Raw genomic sequence first — 22,801 nt, 5'->3', positions numbered from 1 at the left:
AGATTCAACACAAACTTTTGAGAGTTCATAGATCACAAAGAGCTACAGCAGAGATGGATCTCGCTGCACATTGCTACTGTTTTCATTTTTCTCATAGTATGCTTGTTACAAAATTAATGACCAAGGCATAAAACAACATGCATCTTGACTGTAAAAATACTTTCCAACTTAGGATTCTATTTGGTTCCAGCTGAAAGCCTTCACAATGCTAGACTATCTGTTTAAGGAGAGAAATCAGAGAGAAGAACTTAAAATGCTAGACAGCACCTTTGTCTAAGCAGGAGTATTTCTGCATGTGCTGAATTCCAAACCAACTTTTTTTTTGCCCAAATGTTCCTCCTGCTTCCTCTACCCCAAAGGTTTGACTGGAACACCTGTAATTGAGTGTTCAGAATGACTGTTTATTGCACTGTTCCCATAACAGCCTCGGAAAGACGTGCTTTATTTCAGTGACCTTCCCCTTTGGTAAAGTCTGCTTTGTGACTTCACTTCTTGAGCTGAGAGATCCTGCTTTTACTGAAGGGATGCTAATCATAGTCAAACCTCTGAAGAGATTCTATCCAACAATACAAGTTTTGACACTGGAACCGGGAATTTGTGTCTTTATGGTGAAGCCTTACGTTAGTTTACACAATGAGCAGTTCTCATTTCTTTCTCACAGCCCCAAAGAACACTCTATAAAAAGGGGAGAAAAGATCTGTTGCACCAAGAAACTTGTGATGCTTCTTCAGTTTCTATTATAGTGCTTTATTTATTTATTTTAACAGAAGGTATCCAATACAGCTGTCTCAGTGTCTGACTAGTTGCTTAAAATTAAGGTAACCTCACTTCTTTTTCAACTTGGTCAGGTTTATGGTACATCCTGTTTTCCGTGCCTATCCCTTTCTTTTCCCCCTTCCTGCTTAATTGGCCCCTTCCAATCCCACCACATGTAAATACATTTCAGTAGTGCAATGCAGTGCAGTGCAGTCATACTTAGTGCAAAAATAAAAAGGCTTATCCAGACCAAAAAAGCACAAACTCCCTCCCCACCCCACCCAGCCCCCAAGAAATCAGGTCTCAGTAAAAGTATATGAATACCCCTAAACGAAGGGGGATTTGCAGTCTCCCAGCCACACTTTTCACATGCCTTGTTTTCTTTCCTCCCAGTCAATGTGGAGATCTCATTAACAGATAGGACATTTATCAAAAACAAAGTCAAATGACAGAAATCCAAAAGGAGACAAGCCATTGTTTGGGGGCTGCAGAAAGGAGAGAGAACTAAATGGATACAGTAAAAAAAGGTCAGTAGTGGTTTTACACAGAATTGTCCGATGCAAACTTTGCAAGGGTACGCCTTGCAAAGGGCATGTGTGTGGATAAAAAAAACAAAAAAGCTTCCCTGTTCCAAATATACAGTCCCTATTTTAACAGTGCCCAAGCTAAGGTTCTGTAGTGCAATCAACTTTTCAAAGTGGCAGCTCTCTGTGGCCACCCTAAAGCAATTGGACAGATCAACACTAACTTCAGTTTTCTCCTGCTCACATAGGCACACATGTAAATGAACAACTCCCTACTCCATCCTGCAAATACTTGAAGATATATATATATAAAGTATTTTTTTCACAGCCCATCTAGGGCTATGGTGGGAAAAGCAGGAATTTTAATGACAGGCATATAAGCTCTTAGGTACCTCAAAATGAAAACTTAAAAGGAAAATAACATAAAGCTCACTAATTACAAAGGCAAGCAGGTTACTGAATCCCAGTCAGATCATACCTCCCCTACCCTATCTAACTCTTTTAACAAAAAAACCCCAAACATCTGCCAAGGCTTGCCACTCGTTAAGACATCACTTGGGAAAACACATCAAAGACTTTGGGGTATTCACCAGTTTAGAGGGTATAACTTCAATTTGGACAGCCACAAGAGCCTCCATCAAAACCTTGTAATTACAGGAAAGGAGTGTGGGGAACCACTGAAACAGTGTAAGAGGCCATAACAGGGAAGGAGGAGCAAGAAAGGGAAATGTATGGAAAATGGAACAAAGGGCAATGCTGCTGCTGCTATACTAATCTCATTGTAATTGCTCGGTATATAGAGGAATACTGCATGCTGCTTCATCTGGGCTCAAGCACATGCTCCCTCTTACCTTCTGCCTCTTCCCTCGCTCCCAGTCCCTTGATGAAGATGGCAGCCCACCCCAAAACGTAAACAAAAGCAAATACCAACAGATATACCGAATTACAACCAAGAAGCAATTTTCTCAATTTTCTTTCTCTTGCAAAGATACTGTATGCTTCCCTCCAGGCAGGTGCACTGTTTTATCCACATGCGTAGAAACAAGGAAATAACCTAAGAGAAAGAATCTAAATAGCAGTGCAGGGATCCTGAATATCTTCCTCTAAACCAGAAAAATGCCAGGCTGCAAGGACTTTTGCTGTTTATCTTTACCAATGAGTCTATAATGAAAAATAAAGAGTACATAACGGAATCACTAGGCATTGCAAAAGGACAGCACCTAAACCCACTGCCCCTGGGTGCAGAGCTACAGTGATGCAAACCCATGCCTGAGCATACCTGGGACACAAAATGATTAACACTTGCCAGCTGTCCTGGAAAGCCTACAAACTTCAATTTAGCCACAATAATCAGCAGCAATGAGTTTTTTTGCTGTTCATCTGCATGTACTTCACGGGGGTCCTACCTTTTTTGCTGAAATGCTGTTCATGCTACCTATCCTTCTGCACACTCAATGCAGTAGCACTTTTAAAAAGTCTACCAGAAAGTCTGATGTATAGTCTGAATTTGCAGTTACATAATCAGATATTATAAAGAAACAAATCTACTTTACCCACATAAATATGTGACTACCATAACAGCAAAGGTGTGGTCAGAGCAATTCTGGGTAAAGCAGTCAGAAACCGGGAATCAGCTCCAAATATCCAATACCCAAATGCTTTTACACTGTTCTGGCAATAAAAAAGTGATACATCGAGGGTGTAAATTAGGGAAGAGGATTGCTATGAATCATGTATCTACACTACCTCTTGTGTCTCACAATTTAATTACTTAAAATAAACATATTATCACCAATCAAACCCAAAGAAAAACTCAAAGCTACTTAGGACTCTATGAAAGAAACAAGTTCCAAGCCTTGTATAAAGGGAAGCAACTGTCATGCTCTGTAGGACTTTTTTGAATTAAGTCTCCCAGCAAGAAGGAGAGACTATGAGACTAAGTAATCACATAACACTTCACACTGGCAAAATCTGCCTGGTAGAGTGAAATAAAATCTTGAGTCAGTTTTATGAGGAGTAAAAATTTTGGGCAGAAACAGGCTAAATTTTGGGGAACAGTTCTGTGGCATCCTAAATAATGTATATGAAACTATTTTTCAGGACTACAGCTTTCTGTAGGACTGCATATGCTTTCTCTGTCAGAGAAAATGGACTCAAGTCAACAAAAGGGCACGAGAGTCCTGCCTGCAGAATTTGGCTCACAGAATATTGGTTCAATCAGTTTTCAGGATTAAGCATGGACCTCACTGCTGGCAAGCAAAATCATGCAGTGCGTCCTGCCTGAACTGAGCAGCCTTTTTTTATTATGTTTGACAAACAAAAGCTCATTATGGGTGGAGTGAATGGGAAACCACCAATTTTCCAATGTAACTCATTGGGAGAATTTCTTTGAACCTGAACTTTGTTGCAAGGATCTAGGGAACTGATTGTTCAGAATATACAAAACTGGGAATAAATTCCAGATGTAAAGGACTCCTATGAGTTTCACAGCAGTCCAAGCTACATCCTGGCATTAGGACAAAAGAAACAGGACTCTGAAAGACAATGAAGCTTGTTGAAGATATTTGTGAAGAAATAGTTCTGAATCCAATAAATGTGGTGAGACTTCTTTCACCAATAAATAGGAACTATAAATTGCTTACAAGCTATTCATACTTAAAAAGAAAAAAAAAAAAAAGAGGAGCAGCAGATACTGGAGATTCAGTCTTTTCCTCTAAGTGGAACAGGTGAAGAGCAAATCCCTTGTATGGAGTTCAAGCATCTCCCTCTCCTGGGAGGCCCCCTGTCTTTGGTGCAAACATCCCCAGAGTGGGGGACCCTCCTCTGGTTTAACTTTGCAGCAAAGAGCTTTAAAATCCCTTTCTGTCTCAGCACAGTAGCACAGAGTAACATTTTCTTAGTACAAGGCTCTCCCTCTCGTGGTGACGGTTACCTACTTCAACTGTTGTGTTCCTCAAAAGCTGTACAAAACAGAAAAGAAGTGCAAAAAGGAGCTGAATATAAATGCTGCCGACCACTGAAACGTGAGACCATTGCTTGCATTACCCCTGGAAGTCTACTTGGTCAATGTGGAGATGGAAAATGAAAGTAATAATGAAAACCATATACTAGAATAAAGCTAATATTTGGACAGTCTTCCCTTGATATTTATATCATTCAAGGAAAGTCACCCATTCAAGAATCTTTAGAACTGCAGAACTGATATCACCTCTTCTTTTCTCTCTCCTTAGAAAAGCAGAAAATATGCACATATTAAATGAGTTTCTTAAAACATCACAATTCTCAAGATGAATATTTCTTCAGAGAATGAAAAAGAAAGGATACACGTTCAAAAAAAGCAAGATTTCTGGAATCAAAAATGACTGACTGTCTTTTATGTAGAAGATATGTTAAAATAGTGTTCACCAGCTGATTATTTTGTTAGTTTCACTTTCCCTTAGGCAATTGTATCTGTACACACTGCGTTCTAAAAGTACAATCTCTAGTGTGGATAATCTACCTGTTTGGTACCATCCTGTTTGTAAAACCACTTCTTAGCCTAAAAATATAAACTGTAAACTGTATAACATGCAAAATGAATTGAGGTGTTTAAAAAAGCATTAGGAAAAATAAAAGGCAAAAAGGAAATTAAATCAAGAAACACATTAAACTAGTATTTATGCTAAATGAATTACTGAACCTTACAAAGGATTAGCAGGGCAAGTGTGGAATGGGTATGCAGCCATTTAAATGATCTGGTGTTCTCAGTCAAATGAGAACACTCTCTACAAAAATATGTATGATTCAGCATTCAGTCAAAGGAAAAGGCAAAGAGCATGGTCAGAAAATGTGGACCACTGAATCAGCACTCTGTTGCAGCAGCTAACTGGAATTAATTTGGGAAATGGCACCTGTTTGGCTTAATGGGACAAAGCCCATCCTTCATGTAATAATCTAGTTCTGTTACTTCTGTAACTAATATTGAGACAATAGTCTCCTCCTTCCCTTACAAATAGGTATACACAGAGTAAAGGAAAGCCAGACTTAGAAATCACTGCTGGAAGACCATAACTTTAAAACTGCAAGTAGAAAGAAAAAGAATGTGGTAGTGGCCTCCACGTTCGTGCAAATGGCAGATGACAGGAGACTGTTAGGAATGCCGGCACTTAATAATTCCCATTCTTGAAGTTCTCATTTTAATATCCCAGGCTGTGGCATAGGTAACTCTTTCCCTCTCTTCTTACTCCAAAATAACTTTATTGATTTGCAGTGACACAGATTTGCTCATTCTCAGTGAAAATGGTTTGTAATGATGTGACCATCTCTAATTTCTTCCAGTCTTCACAGTTAGGAGAAACGAGACAAAATTAATACCTCCTCTACAACCCTCATCCACTTGATTTTGAACGTTTTCATTTAGGAGTGATGTGCTATCCACCAAAGGAATGAATGTCAGCTGAATTAGATGTACCTGATTTAGAAAAGCAAACATAAATTTCCATATTCTCATAAGTTTGCACTCTTACTAATTTTGAACCAAGGCTTGCTGCCTGGGCCATCTGTTGTGAGGTGAGAATACAGAAAGGACGCCCAGAGTCATGAGGCATGTATGTCAATCACCTGTTTCTGGGCTTTTGGATCTAGATGTCGACATATCCCTAGCGACACCTTTTTCAGCAGTTCTGTGGTGACAACTGAAGTCCAGTGGGACTGACCCAAACTTCAAAACCAACAGGAATGTACTATGAAGATGGTAAAGGGAACATTCACCTAGAAAGAACTTATGACCTGAAACTAAAACTTTAAGAGGTTGTTTTCATTTGAAAAAGGGGTGATCAAGTGGATAAATAATGATCCAATTGGAATATATTAATAGTCATGGATGGAGGTATTTCTTATTCAATCCCTGGCCACATTCTGTGTAACTATACAGAGAACAATGTTTCTTCTACCCTACCCTAGTGCAGAGGATAATTTTAGGAAATCTTAAAACTTAAAAGAAACAAGATTTGGAAGGAGTGAGAGACCACTTTCGGCATCTTTCTCCAAGGCTAAGAATGGAAGAGGAAAAGTCTGACATATACTTTTAGAAATGAAATAACAGGACATCTTAGAAGAGAGCTAATAGATATTTGTCTTGATTAATTGTTCTTTTGATATGAAAGGGTTGCAGGGAACAATTTCTAATTTTTTGTAGAGCCTAATACTGTTTTACCTTTTCTTAAAAAAAATTAGTTTTCTACATCTTACTACATGAGATTTAAAAAATGCCTGAAAAAATGCTTGTAAAGACAATAAAGAAGCCAATAATATGAAAAAGCACAATAGAGCTGTAATAATTATTGGTAAATGCTTCAAATAGCTGCAGCAGTTGATTGGGTTGTGAATGATACATGTGAAAATTATTTTTCTATGATCGTAGGCAGATGCAAAAGATAAATGATTATACTATGTATATATATTGATATAGAATTGCTATATATATTGTGTACTGTATGTTCTAGCTTTCAGAAATACTGTATTGTAGTGTATTGTACTTAACTAAGCAGATCTAAATAGCAACTTGTCATTTTCCACAAAGTCACTAGTACTGTTAACAAAAACCAAAAAGTCTATTTTCTCCAGTAAAAGAAATACATACTGTTACAATCACAGACATTTTGACTATAGAGAGACAATGTACATTTAACCAAAGGAAAACCCCAAACCAAAATAAAAATCTCACCCAAAAATCAACCAGCCAAAACTCTTGCATTATAGTCTTATTCAAAAGGGGAAGGGATATGCCACCAATCTAAAAAGAATATTTACTCACATTTTCATGACTGAAAATGAAAGAAAAAAGGTATCCCACTAAATCTTTAATTACCCTTTCTGGAACAAGGAAAATCCCCTAGCAGGCAAAAGACTAAAAAGAATAAAATGTTGCTGTCAGGGCTAGCATGATACCAAATAGGCAGCTGTAGTTAAACAGATTCATCCCACTAACTAAATGGGTGCAAAATGAGTTCTAGAAATCCTGCAGCTCTAATGGATTACATACTGAATAATCTTACCGACCAATTTCTTCTCCCCCTGAATATCTACTGATCTTCTAGACACACTAACCATGATCCTGAAATAATTTTGGCAAAGACCAAGGGAGAGAAAGTTACTTGTTGTTAGGGACTGCACATTTGGAATGGATTACTCAATCAATATGTTTTAGAGTACCTGAGGTGGGGAAAGAGCTGTTTGACATGGTGCTTTGGCAACTAGAGACTCCAGACCTGGAATATTTTAGAGCCTATCAATATATTGTGCTGCTATTTAAAGGCTTCATAATTTTTTACTATTCTTTTTAAGGGAGCAAACAGGCTTGGATTTTATTCCTTTTTCAGGTAAATATGCTGAAATTCAATGGAAATGAGTGACTGAACTCAGCAGTATTGTTCCAGGGCTGTCATCCCCCATGGATGCCTCTCTCTGCTAGTGAAGTCTACTGAGATTGACTCTTATTTATTTTGTGGCTGAAAGACCACATAAGTCTCTGGGAGGCACACTTCAGACTTCAGCCTTCCCTTCAGAATGGATACTCACAAAAATATCCTGGACCAAATTTGGGTGTCACATTTTTAATGAGGGCAAACATCTAATTTGGGCAAACATCCAACTAAGAGCATCTGATTAACAGACTACTTTTTATGAATATATGTGTGCATAAATAGCTATGAGTAGTATACCTGCTTTTCATTAGTCATGTGCCAGTGTTCCAGTTAATGCTGTAATCCTTGTTTCATCTAAAGCCTTCCCTGCATCAAAACCATGCATGTCCACACACTCAATTAGATAACAGGTAACTGGTGCGTGCACACACACACACACACACACACACACACACACACACAGAGCCAATTTAATGTGATTTTACTCAAAGATCCCATAGGTACCAACAGCCTACAAGACAAATGAAAGTAAAGGACTAAATGGGAAAAATTAAAAGAAAGTTGGGCAGCTGGGTGAATGTAATCCTGTTTCTTGAATGCGATAATACTCTCTAATCAAGTCTATATTCAGCATGAGGGCTGAACTTCTAGGGGGCTCTATATGGTTTAATGAAGACTATGGCAATATCCAGGTGGCAAAAAGAGAACCAAAGTGAAATAGAAAAGGCTCCTATTTAACATTTGGATCTCAGAAAGGTATCTGTCCATTTTGTAGGAAAAAGATCTAAGAAAGATACCTGCCTGTTTTGTAGGAACAGGACACTGCAGAATCAGACAGTTGAGCACAACATTACCTAACTGAGCTTTGCCCATTCCTTGAGTTCCACTGTGAACTTGGCAAAAAAATCACTAACAAGTCAACAGTACGAAGACTGAACACTGTAGAAGTCTGCAGTTCTGTCTGGAAAATACCTAAAGCAAGCAATGCTTTGCTACACTGGTACCAGATTTTCCAGCAGGAAGGGCCCCAGTGAGGAACTCATGAAAGCATATGGGGTACTGTAATACCTAAGCCCAATGTGACAGAGAGCATTTATGAGGGATGCCTGTGGAGTGGCTGCCTGGCTGTGAAGGAAATTTTGCAGCTCAAAGAGGATTCAAGTGCTAATAAAGTTTGCATGAGGAGTGAAAACAAGAATCCCCCTTTGGGCTGAACTGGGTAGAAGTTCTCACATGTGATGGGATATTGGTAGTTTTTTGTTTGTGTAATGGTACTGCTGCAGCAAAGGATATTTTTAGAATATACTTTTCTTAAAAAGAATCACAACTAAACTATCCAAAGGGGCTATATATTTATCTCCAGGGACATGCATGCAATCCCAAAGGTGCCAATACAGGTTGCAGTGATGGAAATTCAGAACAGAATTTGTCCTTTGAAAGTAGCTTTTCACAGGATTTTCCTTCATAAATTTCACTGACATTGGAGAGGCTACAGTCCCCCTGGCCATGCCCCCATATTATTAATTTGACTTAGGAAGAGCATTTTCCCTCCAGTGTTTTACAGGGAGCTGATACCAACCAACCAATCAAAAGGAGATCACTTTGGAAGAGGAACAAACTTGGAGCTGTAACTGAAGGTAAGAAACAGCAGAAAAGCACCATCCAATATGAAGAGACCACTATGCCTCACTAACATTCCTTCTTCCCTACCCCTTCAAAGAGGAAAACATGACATTTTTTGTAAGAAGGGAACATTTTACATGAAACTTTGCTACAGATACCAAACATAAACACACTTCATACTGCTCAGATGTATTTCTGAGCAGTTTTAAAGCAATTGTCTTTGACACTGAGGTGTATTCAAGGCTGTAGTGTATTTACTTTCCAAGGAAGTATCTCAATGTTCTTTGCTTTTTGAAAAATAGTTGAGGACAAAGGTGTAAATTACGGTGTTGAAATACAGTTAACAAAGTATTTAGGAGGCTCCACAGAGGGATCTGGGAAAAAGGGGGTTAGAGGGGAACCTCATTACTCTCTAAAACTATCTGAAAGGAGATTGTAGCCAGGTGGGGATCAGGCTCTTCTCCAAGATAACAAGTGACAGGATGAGAGGATATGGCCAGAAGTTGTACCAGGGGAAGGCTAGATTAGATATTAGGAAAAATTTCTTGACTAAAAGGGAGGCAAAAGTGGAACAGCCTGCCCAGGGAACTGGTGGAATCACTGACCTGGAAGTGTTCAAAACTCGTGTCGATTTGGCACTTGGGGATGTGGTTGAGCAGTGGGCTTAGCAGAGCTGGGTTAATGATTGGACTCGATGATCTCAGGGGCCTTTTCCAACATTAATGATCCTATGGTTCTACAACTGCTTTGCTTACCTCAGTGCTACTCTCCTTTTCCTATGGGAAACATGAAGAGTGTCTTTGGGCATACGAGGCTGTGCACAAAAATCTCAGTTCACTGACTTTGGGGAAAGTCAGTGAAGTTCATGTAGGTCTGGTAGTGGAAACTATGTGTAACATGAAGAATTGTGTTAGAGGATCAGAGTTCTGCTTATCTTGAACTGGCCTCTTTTATTTTAAATGCTTTTAATGAACAATTCTAGGGCAAATTGGCATTTAAAAACCATGACTTACTTTTCTCCTCATATGACTTTTCTAGAATGATGTGTAGAATATATTTGACTCCTTTTATTTTAAAATAAACCTAGAAACTCTTTAGTTGAGTTTAGTTGCAGGATGAATAGCGAATTAAAGCACATTATGGGTTCAATTTACTTTTCCATCTTCTTCACAGTACATCAGTAATCTCTGCTTCCCCTGTCTTGGACTTTCTCTTAATGCTTGTAAGTCAAATGCTACTGCAGAGGCTAAAATACAAAAAGATCAGCAACACTGCTAAATATATAATGAAAAAATATCGATTAATATTTGACTTTACTTTTTTTTTCACTAGAAACATAATTTTAAAATTAAAATTATCTAACAATATCCTATCAGATATAGAGTTAGATATCCTTTCTAACTCAGAGAGGATATTTGTCCAGATACTGGCACACCTACACAGGGAAATAATTCTTTTGTTCAGCAAAATTTCTCATTTGCGTAGCTCTGCTCTTTCCACCTTAGGTACTCCTGATCTATAGCAGAGGGGGAGCTGAAATAGCAACAATGAAAGCATCATATTTTCTCTACTCTTAGAGGCACTAATATAATTGATTAGTTATCAGCACTGGGAATAATTAGATGGATATACACTAATACCTAACACATCTTGTTTCTCATTTACATATGTTCTTAGAAAAACAAAACAAAGATTCCCCCTTGTTTTGCCTCATAACAATAGGTCTAAGAGAGTTGTGTTCCTCTCTTTCAAACAGGTTGTGTCCCTTGTGGACCAAAGTTCTCTGCTTTATGCTAGAGAAGGCAAAACCCACATTTTTGTTTTGTCAGTTTGAAGAATATGCACATGCCTAAAAATCTCTCCCTATTTCCCAGCTTAGTGATCTGTGAAAATATGGGGGCTCCTTTGCTCTGGCTGAAATGAACTGGATCACTGAGTAGTTTTAAAGGAAACTAGCTGAGAGCTTATTACTTCTTGCATGACAAATAAGGTGAACAGCAGCAAGAACAGTGACTTGGCATGGCCAGAACCAGCCCCTGTGGATGCATATCCACCATCAGGCCACCTCCATACACCTGCCTGTCTTACTGGCCATGCTGCAGACACTTTTGGCATTTTCAGCACCTGCCCCTCTGCAAGGCCTTTCTCCCTGCATTTGGTTTCTCAGCAGGACTCTCAAGTGCTGGGAAAGGTGTTCCCTGCATTTACAAACTCAAGATTCCAGACTTAATGTGCTATCTGTAGTTTCCCTCATAAACCTTTTATCAGCAGAATTCTGATTATTTAGTGGTCAGACGAAGACAAACCTCCTGGGAGAAGAGGAGGCTCAAAACCTCTCAGGGCCAAGTTCTCATGACTTTATACCTCCTTCACAAATTTTCACAGCCAGTATAAGAACAAATCATGGAATGTGAAAAGCAGCTATTTTGCTTCAGGCCGATCAGATACTGCTTCAATTAAGGTACCTGCTGACTCTTTACTATGGCATTTATTCCAATGGCTCAGAGGACCTAGATGCTGAATTAAAAGGGTTGATTATCAAGTCATAGTCCTTCTTGGCAGAACAACCACCAGGTGCTATTTTGATATTATCATAGAATTATAGAATGGTTTGGGTTGTAAGGGTCTTTAAAGATCATCTAGTTCCAGCCCCCCTGCCATATGCAGGGGACCTTCCACTAGACCATGGTACTGAGAGCCCCATCCAGCCTGATCTTGACCAGCTACAGCCCACACCTTCTCTAGGCAACCTGTTTCAGTATCTCACCCGCCTTATCATAAAGAATTTCTCTCTAATATCTAATCTACACCTACACTCTGTCAGCTTAAGGCCATTTCTCCCAGTCCTATCACTACAGGCCCTTGTGAAAGGTCGCTCTCCAGCCTTGTCAGATTCTCGATGGTCTACCTGGACCCTTCTCTTTTCCAGGCTCATGCTATTTTTTCCTTTTGAGCAGCAAATAATTTTCAGCAGTGAGAGCTGGAGGATTTCCTTAGCATAGGACTGTCAGGAGGGTCATAGATCTATGACACATTGATTATGTTTGAAATGGTTTGAGTGCTTCTGATTTTGGACTGGACTCAATGCCCCTACAAAGAGTATGTCTTGTACCTTCTCTCTATGGGACTTGTTTCATTATTAAGGGAGACAGGAGATGTTGGGATAACACTCACTAAAGGCAAGAGACTCCTCCAGCATGTCAGTGATACAGCATTAATCGAGTCCCTCAAGGTCAACTGAACCCAGTCAGTGGGGCTGACAAGAAGTGAGGTGCTGATGGTATGTGGGTTGTTACTCAGCTCTCCTTTGGATGAAAAAGAAATTGAAAGAAGAAAAACAGGCTCCATTTGGGCTCTTTGATCTTAGAGCAAAGGGAAGTCTAATTCACTTAGAAAGTCAATTAAAGGCCACTCTCCCCTGTTACTTTACTGGGAACTTGAGCTGTTTTTGAAGGTAACAGCATGGGTCAGAATTGGGCCTAGTAGAAGCATGATGGATGTTGAGAAAGTGTCAGAGCAGTTCCTGAAAAACACCTACACCTATTTCCCTTAAGAGGGACTATTAATATGGTTTTTCTGAGAGGAGGGACCAGACTGAAATATCATATTACAATTTATAGACTGGTTACTGTGCTACTAGGTTCCCATTATTTATGAGTCATTCCTGCCAGTACTTTGCAAGAGATCACTGTAGGAGAATCTTGCTAATGCACACACCCCAGACACACGCAGACGCGCACAGGATCTGTCCTCTCCTTGCTAATCAGCACACACTGAGCTTGTGGTCCTGTATTCCTTGTGGATTCAGCTTCCCAGAGAGAGGCAGACCTCAATGAAATAGCCAAGAGAAGTTAAATTTTGGTTCTATTTTTTGTGATTTCATATAATACAAGAATAAGGGTGTTTTATTAAACAACAAAATACATTTGAAAGGGAATAATTTCAACAATGTGTTAATTAACCGGAGGAACTCACTTTCACAAGACATCATGGAGGCCACCTAAAAATGAGTAAGCTAGATCTCTGAAGGACAGTGAGAATTATCTATTACAATACATAATTTTTATATGGGACAAAAAGGTAAAGCTATAAATTATTATGCCTGCCTTTAGGTTATAGGCAAATACATGTTTTATTTGTATTTATGTGTATTTTATATGTAGAAATAGCTAATGAGGATTATATAATTAATCTTCTCCCTTGGGCTTATTGCTTTGTAATAATCCAACACTGGTCTTCCATCTTCATTCAAATAATCTCTAACTTGCCACATGGCAGAGATGCAGTATTGAGTGAGATGGACCACAGGGGAGATCTGGTCTAGCCAGTCCTTCATTTCCAATTCACTTCACCAGCCTCAGCAGCAGTACGAGAAGGCACTTCTCATTCACTCTAAGGCTTCCTTTATTGCACTTATGCCTTGCAGAGAGGCCTTGACTTGTAAGCTTGAATTTAAGTTCCATTTAATGGCCTTTTGCATTACCAAGGCAATATAGGGAGCTTTAGCGAAAGTGAGAATAAAGCTCAAGGAATGCAGGATATTGCATGCTTCAAAAGGATGTATGCTACAGTCTGCATTTTCTCATCTGTATCATTTCATCTGGTGTTTTGAAGGAAGCCTTTCAAGCATACTGAGATAGATTCACTCAAACATTGCCAGCAGCTGTTTCCAGATCATGGTGACTGTTATTCTTTTTGCAAAGGCATATTGTAGCAATATATGAAGCCTGAATATACCTGTAACATCTAGATATTATAGTTGTTTCCAAGTAGCAAAAAAGTATTTCAAAGATGGGAGGAAGAACTGCCAAAGAGAATCTAAAGCTTTAAAAGATACAGGGGACTATGTTTGAGCTTCTAAATTCAGAATGACCTGACAAGCACCTTAAGCTACATTTGCAGTCATGCTGCAAGTTGCTCCATGTTTTACAAGATCAAGTCTGGAAGTCCAACAAAATCAGTTTATATTACAGGCAGTTACTTGTGAAGACCTAGGCCTAAATTCTTTGACAAGTGTTTTAGAATTCAATCTAGCATGCCTTTGCTTTACTTTAAGAACTATGTTTATTTTTTTAAATTGGCATCATTCATTCATTCATTCATTCATTCATTCATTCATTCATTCATTCACAACTTATCTTTAATTCACTTCAAATTTATTAGCCCTTATAAAAATTTCAAAGATAATGCTTTGATTTAGGGAAGGATGAAAACTGAAGGATTAAACTTTGGATAGTATTTGGATTTTGGTGGACATAGATCCTGATTCTTATTTCATGTTTACTGGCGTATCTCTTTTGGTATCAGAAGTATATTTCAGAATATGCTACATCTTGACTACAGTTCACCAGGCTTACTACGGCAAATTAAACAGCTTTTCCCCAGACCTCAGATGACAAATGAGCAGCTACATATTTGTAAGCTGGGTAAAATTCTTCACTAGTTCCTCATATGGGAGAATATTCTTTGATACCAAAGATCTCAGAAAAAAACCTTCCTTTCCCCAAAGAAAAACCTTTAATCCTTTTGTCTAGGTTCACCTTCCTCATTTTCTTCTGCACTCTAGTCTCCAGAACTTTTATTTTCTGTTTAGATTTAGTGTGTCTAAATGGCAGATATCAGTTCTCCCTCTGTGTCTTGGGCTTTGTCTTTTCACGTCTTGATTTACATGCCAGCATTGCTTTTACCAGTATGGTTATTAGAACAATATTTGTTAATGAACTTGTACTCCTTCTCTAGCCCCTTGAACTACCCAAACAAGTTGGCAACAAAGAAAGACGTTACCATATAAAAGACTCAACTGCTCTGGCACTCACCTCAAGGTCTCTCTATGGGGCATATTGCAGCCAAGAATCTGGGCTTCAGCATTTAGGATCTGCTGAACAGTACCTTGCAGGGTACTGAGAGATTCTGAGACTAAACCACCTGTCAGGTTTTTTCCCCCCAAATAAATGGTAATGGAACAGGCACAGAACATATGGATGAAGTTACCTGTACTGAATCACAGTCATCTGATAGAGAAGCCGCAGGTGTAAAGAACATGCAAAATTGTATATGGAGATCTACCAAGTCAATACTCAGAAAGCTGTCCAGCATAAAAGAATGTCTCATGTGAAATGCTCAGTGTTCACAAGCAAAAAGTTTTGTAAACTTAAGAAAGCTTAATTTAAATATAGACACAAGTAAAAGCTAAACTAGCAATTTTTCTTTTTTTTCTTTTTGCATATTTTTCTTAGGTGCTTTTTCTCTTCCTAAAATATGAAGTCCAGAGTGCAGTTGGTGTAAGTCCTCATATGAATTTCAAGCAAGACAAAGACAGTGTCAAACACTGATCTGAACTAAGGACTCACGTACTTTGGGAGTTGGCTTTGGGGGAAAAATTCTTACACAGATACACAGAAGACAACTAGGGAGAACACCAGTCCAAACACAATAAAACAAAATACAAAACACCAACATATATATGCAGATCAGGAATCAATCTTTCACACTGATCCTACATTCCTTTCATAGTTTTGTCTATGCAGAGAATGTGGGATGTGGCCCTTCAGTCGGACTTTTTGCAAATGAAGGGAAGATTATTTGCAATGGTAACGTTTTAAGTTGTTTTGGCATCAGCACAAATTTTCAGGGGCAGGATCAGATTCCCACACAAATATGGAAGCTCTCTAGCGAGCAAGGCAGGGATGAGAGAACAATACAGCAGATTAATTCTTGTCCAGTGACCAAAAAGAAGGGAAATCCTAGTTATCACACACTTTAAAACTTTCATTACTTTTTCAAAGAAGAAAGACTACAGTTTATATCATCCCCAAAAACAAGGGAACCTTGCTAGAAAAGTCTCTTTCTCAAAAGGAAATGTCCTTCAGCAGAAATAAATTCTGAGATGGAACCAAAAAAGAAACAACAGAAGCTTGGTAAGAGCCAAAAAGAGAACCATGTAGTTCAAAAAAACAAAGTAGCAGTTCAAATGATACTGCAGGATGCACAAACACTAGTAGATAATCTCACAGATGACTTCCCAGAGCCCCTCATCGACCCAGGTAATTCTTGATTCCATTAGAAAACAGAGAGAATAATACTAGAAAAGAAAATTAAGAAAACATCCTTCCTCTTTTTTAAAATAAAAATCAAAATCATCTCCCCTCCCCCCCTCTATCTGGAAGCAGGTTAGCTAACCTTAACAGTCTCAATTTAAAATAAAATATATATTTTTATATATATTCATATATATAATAAAAGAGAAGATATTAGTGGCAGTGTATGCAAAACAAAAAAGAAAACAAAGAAAAATTACTTTTAACAATCTCACTTTTTTTGTTTTTTTACACAAATACTGTTGTAAATATATTAAAAAAATCAGCATTCTATCTGGTAAACGTCACTTTTGCCCCTCTATAAAATTTTGAATTAAAAAAGTCCCAACAACTCTTTTTTTTTAATTATTATTCCCCTCCCCTCCCACCCTCTATTCCTCTTTCTTCCACAAGAATAAATCCTGATGCAACTTTTTTTTTTTTGCAAAGACTGTGGGAACTAACCCTTCTCTTGTACCTAGATCCATAGGCTGCAACCTCTGATATCTTTGATTTTCCTCTGTGTTTCTCTTTGCCTTCTGTGAAAGTCCCTCTTGATTGTGCTGAGGCCCTGTGCTCAGCGAAGACACTGAATAAATTACAAAAAAGCCACCGTTGCTCGTTGTCTGAATCTTCTTGGTTTCTGCTATAAGGTGGTGGTGGTACGAGAAAAGCAGCGGGGAGGGTGCGCCGGACAGCGAGGGATGGAGCAGAATCCAGGTGAGGAACATCTGATTCTTTTTCCTCACCCTGCAGGGACTCCACACTATCCAAGCCACACTGCCTCGCATTCCCCTCAGCCCTTTTTGTGTGTTTGTGGATGCGTGTGTGTGTGACAAAGCAGACACGTGGTGGAAACCAGCAGGGCCTTGTTTCCTCTGGTTGCTGCTCAACCAGAAGCAAAATATTCCACAGTTCTAACTGGATACTGTGAAGTCCAAAAGCGGTCAGCAATGTGAATCATGTCCATTGAAACACTGCAAGCGGTGTACTTATAATGACAGTAGGCCTTGTAGATTTGTAATATATTTTGTTTTGTTTCTTTATTTGTAGTGCTCTTCACAAGTGAGAAAAAAGATTTTTTTTTATTATTTTTGTCTGGTTTTTTAAAATTTTTTTGTGGGTTTTTTTTTTTTTTTTTGTTGTTTGCTTTTTGTAGTAAAGAAGGGTTGTATTTAGAGGCCAGTAGCTAGAGATCCAACCAGTGGAGCTCATGAAGCACTACCTGGCCTTAAGGCCACCATCCGAGGGAGGTTGGGAAAATTATTATTCACCCAGCCTCCGGAAATGTAATGTACCAGCAGGCAAAAAACAGTTCTTCATGTAGTACAAAAAAACAACAAAACAAAATGAACCCAAAAAAAGGAGGAAAATAAAGGTAAAAATGAAACAAAAATAATTTCTTAAATTCTAGTGCCATAGCTTTTTTTGTTGTTTCTATTTTTGTTGTTCATAACAAAGAGAGAGAGAGAGATTCTACTTATCCGTCTGACACATGCATCCTCATGTGGTCGTTGAAATGCTCGATTTGGTCAAACTTAGCTGGGCAGACAGAGCAGACGTACGTGGTCCCCTCCGTGCAGGCCACCACGCCGGCGGGGACAGCCCTCGCGCCGGTGCCGGTGGCTCCAGGCGTGCCGTTGGTGGCACTGTGCAGAGCCACATGCCTCTCCAGCAGGGTCTTGTGGGAGAACTTCTTCTTGCAGATGTAGCACTCGTAGGACTTCTCCCCGCGGTGGAGACGCATGTGCACGTTAAGGGAGCTCTTCTGGGTGAAGCGCTTGTTGCAGATACTGCACTGGTAGGCCCTCACGCCAGTGTGTGTCACCATGTGTTTGATTAGGTAATCCTTTAAAGAGAAGGAGCGCCAACAGATGCTGCATTGGTGTGGCTTCTCACCTGCCCATTACCAATGAGAGAGAGACAGAGAGACAAACAGACAAAAAAAAAATCATAAAATTAAACCAATTCGGCAGAAGTCTTTGCAATAAACTAATGGTAAGTCTCATGGGGGTTTTTGGAGAGGTGCTCTGGCTAACAAAGAGTAAGCCTGTTAAACGGTGTGTTTTGACGCACAACATTTTTTGCCGCCAGAGGTTTCAAAATGCTTTACAAAGGGGGCTGTAGGAATTCATAATCCACATACAGTAAAAAGGAGCTGCTCAAGTGATTTCTTCAAGTTCACACAGTAGGTAGACACTGACAAAGACAGGACTAGAGTTAAAAGGTCCTGGTATCTGCACCCAGTTTCAATAGCACAGCCTCCCCTGTCTGTGCTCCTGTCTTGCTCCTCATGCTCATTTCTAGACGGAAGGTCTAGGAAGGTCTCAGCCATGCTACTTCACCTTCCAGTGCTTCTGTTTCCTTACTGGCATGCAATAAAAACAGGGACAAATCAGTGATTACCAGACAGATGACCTGGGCCAGACTCATTTTGGTCAAATTGCTTTCAATTTCTCAGGAGAGAAGAGACAGAGATTGTCAGAGGAATCCAACACTTCATAAGAGGTTTACATTTGTTGCTCCTTTTTCTGGTCAAAGGTCATAGCTGTAGCATGTACAAGGAGTACTGGAAAAGGGAACCTCAGGACACAGAATTGCCTAGGCCAGCCCGCACTATGCAAAGGGCAACCTAACAGATAAACTTCCAGTGTAAGACACGGGAAATTTGAATGATTTAACTGCCAGTTAAATCAAACACCTTATGAGGTAAACTAGGGAGATGAAACATGTATGTAATCTTCCACATTGCCTTGTGTTCCCAGGACTGTTGTAAAACTTACTACAGAAACTTGTATAATTGAACTCTGATCATGTTCAGACAAACCAGTGAGTATAAGGATAAACTGGGAAAAATACTTAGCTGAGCACATATACTGGTTTTTTTCAGACTACTCTTAAATCCTCCTCATGCTCAGAGTTCTGAAAGATAAGGCATGGTCTCATGTTTCACGGTATGAAGCAATGTTTTCGTGATATGCTGCTGCACTGTAATGTAGCCAACAACCAACACTCTGAATGCCTCATCAAAAGCTACTTTTTAATTTGCTTTCTGAATCACTTGTGATATATTTCACGTGTGGAATTCATCATCCCCAAAGCTGTCAGGGATAGAGATGGTACTATAGCTCTGTAGAAATCAAAATGATCCTCTGTTTCACTGATAGAGAAAATTATTTTCCTGCGGTTATTCTGCAATTTCCCCTTTCTTTTTCTCCACAAACATCCTGCTTCCTTCTTTTTGCAGTCTGTTTTGAACTGTTTTAAATCCTGAAGAGTCAATCTCCAGGGACCAAAACATGCCTGTGGTAATACATAATTCACTCATTGTATAGTGAGATTACCATATGCTACTTATACTCAATTTTAAGAGGAGATAATTAAAATGGATTAGATGTGAAAGACCTACTTTTTTATTTCTCCCAAGTCTCTGTTTCTTTTTATTTCATGGTTTGCATGTATGATGGTGACATCCATGAATGAAATCCACTTGCTGCTCTTCCTTGCACTCGTGAGGAGTTTGTCCCCACTTGGTGAAAGACATTTGCTCAAAACACTAAGTTCTTGCTTTCCTGATGGCTTTGCCACACACAGTACTGTGCTGTGTGTGGACAGGCCAATATGCACGACACGTGATGTGGAAAATGATAGTGTGTCAGTTAGAATAACGTCTGATTAACTTACAAGAGGCTGATTGCATTTACGGAGCTCATTTTTGCCTCGGGCAATATATGTCCCAGAGTTGGTAAGTTGGTCTCCTCCACTCTAGACCCTGTTAAGATTGTGCTATAAAAACACCTTAATTTTTGCCTGCTTATGTTTCTAAGATACACTGGGTTGTGGCTTTTTAATCTCAGCTTCAAAGCCTTCCTGGGATTTATCCTCCCCAAAGAATTGCAAAACTTTAGTTTTTCTTTTTGTATGCAAATTTTTGTGCTTCCTAAGTGAGCACTGTAGATTCGTAATTCCCGTGATTCTTCATTTTCAAGTCAGAGAAAACTTCGCCCAGTGAATTAAAATGTGCATGTTCTTCCTTTTGTTTTTTATTTTGTATTTGGCTGGTATTAGACTGCAATATGGGATGATTAGAATAATAGAATCAGAGCATCTTCTGAGTTGGAAGGGGGAAGAAGCAATGTCAGTACCTGGCCATGGCTCCCTTTTCTAGCCCCTGTGCTCCTGGTGATGTAGGCTCTGCAGCTCTCTGAATCGTAACCATAATGGATACTTAGTGCTGCCACTGAGGTTGTGGAATCATAGAATCCTGAGTTGGAAGGGACTCCCAAATTCCACCTCCTGGTCCTGCACCGCACCACCCCAAGAATCACACCATGACCGGAGACCATTGTCCAAGAGCTTCTCAAACTCTGCCAGGTTTGGTGCTGTGACCACTTCCCTGGGGAACCTGTTCTGGTGCCTACTAACCTCAACCAAAAGGTCAAGAACCTTTCCCTAGTATCTAATCGAAACCTCCCCTGAGACAGGTTCATGCCACTCCCTTGTGTCCTAGCACTGCACAAGAGAGGAGAGGTCAGTTCCTGCCCCTGCACTTCCCCTCATGAGGAAGCTGTAGGTCACAATGAGGTTTTCCCTCAATCTCCTCCAGGCTGAACAAGCCAAGTGACCTCAGCCACTCCTCAAATGACTTGCCCTCATCCCATCACCATCCCTATCACCAAATACAAAGGTGTGGAGGCAGCAATGTTGGCGCTCTGCTGTGATCCCCTTGGCATGTCTTTTGCAGCCTTTAATCCAGCATTAATCACAGGGTGATATGTGGGAAAGGCAATAGTGCCTTATAAAGTGCAGACATTGCATACACTCTAGCACTTTATTTCCCCAATATTGTGGGATATATTAAAGTGCGTCTACAGGGAACATGGAAAAATAGCAATCTCTAATATGTTTGCACCCACGTGAAAGAAGTAAAGGATGTCGGTTTCTGTTGCATGGAAAACTAATCAGACTGTGGTTTTTGAAAGCATAAAAACATACAGAGATATAGAGGCCTTTTAGTTACTGAATTCAGGTTTATGATTAGGCTCTTCCATGACTTGTCTTGTGAGCCCTCCAAACAGAAAGATTAATTCAAACATTTGCATCTCCCAAACCTCTCATTTTTTCTGCAGATCTTTTCCAGGGCCACTTTGCCTGGCTTCTTTCAACAGGCCTAAGGAAAAGTCACCCTGACAGTGGGAACAGGTGTCTCCCCTCTATTTTTGTAATGATCCTGTCCAGCACTAGACAAGGTAGCAGACAGACTTTCTCTGGGGCTGCACACATAATGATTATTTTCAGGAGGGTTTTTTGAAGCCTAGCTCTCTGTGGGTTAAGGTGAAATTATTCTCCCAGGAGTCAGTTAGCTCCTAAATGAATTTTGAAATTATTTATCTACCCAAATCTTTCCTTGCCACCACAGTTCATTTTTTTAGGGCATTCTCAGACCCACAAAAATGAAATATTAATTCATGATTCAAGATGCCTATCAATTTCCTTGGTTGGTAATACTTGAGTAGCTAAGAATGTTTTAGATCAGGTCCTCCAGTATTATTCTTTATCTGACTCCAAATCCAAAGTGCAGTGGTAGGGGAAATAAAGTACTTAATCTCAGTGAAGTTATTTGTAAAACAGTCTTTTTAGCTTTTAGAACAAGGATGCAAGCAGATGTATTTGACTGTGTTCTGAAGGGGATATTTTTCCAAATACCAACACTATCTATATAGCATTTTAGCTCCTCATCCACAACAAGAGAGATGGAGAACATAACAGACATAAAAGTAATCTTGGGATTCAGGACTCTTGATCCTCGCAATTATACATTTTGTACCAGTCCTGGGAAGTTATCTTTTTGTATATGTACATGTTCATGTCTGCTGTAGATGTCTAGAGGAGTTTTTCATTTAAGTGATAAATACAGGTAAATTGAAGTTAAAAGCTTACATATATACATGACATTGAAATCGACTGCATCCAACAGAGAGGCATGCTGCACAATGTTTCCAGGTTCTCCTCCATGTATCACAAACCCAGCATTTATTTTAAGATCTGGTGTTAACAAAGCCACTGCTTGGTGAAAGAAATATTTACTCTTTCCCTAAACTAGAATGTCTCTCCAACAGCAGGAAGAGCCAAGGGCTAAAGCAAGCAAAGCACTCCTGAACCCATGACAACTCCTCCATGTAAAATACATATCCTTGCTTTGAAGTCTCATAACTTGGCAAAGCTAGAGAAGGCAGTTTTGGCTCAGTGGCAAATATGGTCACCTATGATATCTCAACAGACTATAAACCATGTACTAAAGCAGCTGCAGTTTTAAACAGAAAGATGCTGATATTGTGTTCCATTGTGCTCCACATATATTCTTTAAATATTTTCTCATTGAACCCTATGTTTCTGTACTCACAGGTAGTGATGCCTC

At 39.4% G+C, this 22,801-nt stretch overlaps 1 protein-coding gene across 4 annotated transcripts in view; it reads right to left on the bottom strand.

The window, feature by feature from the left end:
• Positions 1-16,913: 16,913 nt before the first annotated feature.
• Positions 16,914-22,801, bottom strand: part of ZBTB20 (zinc finger and BTB domain containing 20) — a 473,573-nt gene continuing 467,685 nt past the window's right edge. For all 4 annotated transcript variants that reach the window (XM_084225372.1, XM_084225373.1, XM_084225374.1 and 1 more), the window contains one exon: positions 16,914-18,282. In XM_084225372.1, coding sequence (XP_084081498.1) covers positions 17,864-18,282 — 419 coding nt within the window. In that variant the 3' untranslated portion in view covers positions 16,914-17,863. The remainder of the gene's footprint in view (positions 18,283-22,801) is intronic.

The sequence above is a fragment of the Fringilla coelebs genome (genome assembly GCF_963513975.1).
Source record: "Fringilla coelebs genome assembly, chromosome: 2".
Taxonomy (NCBI): Eukaryota; Metazoa; Chordata; class Aves; order Passeriformes; family Fringillidae; genus Fringilla; species Fringilla coelebs.
Note: the sequence above shows the minus strand (reverse complement) of the source record. Positions and strands in the feature narration are given on the sequence as shown.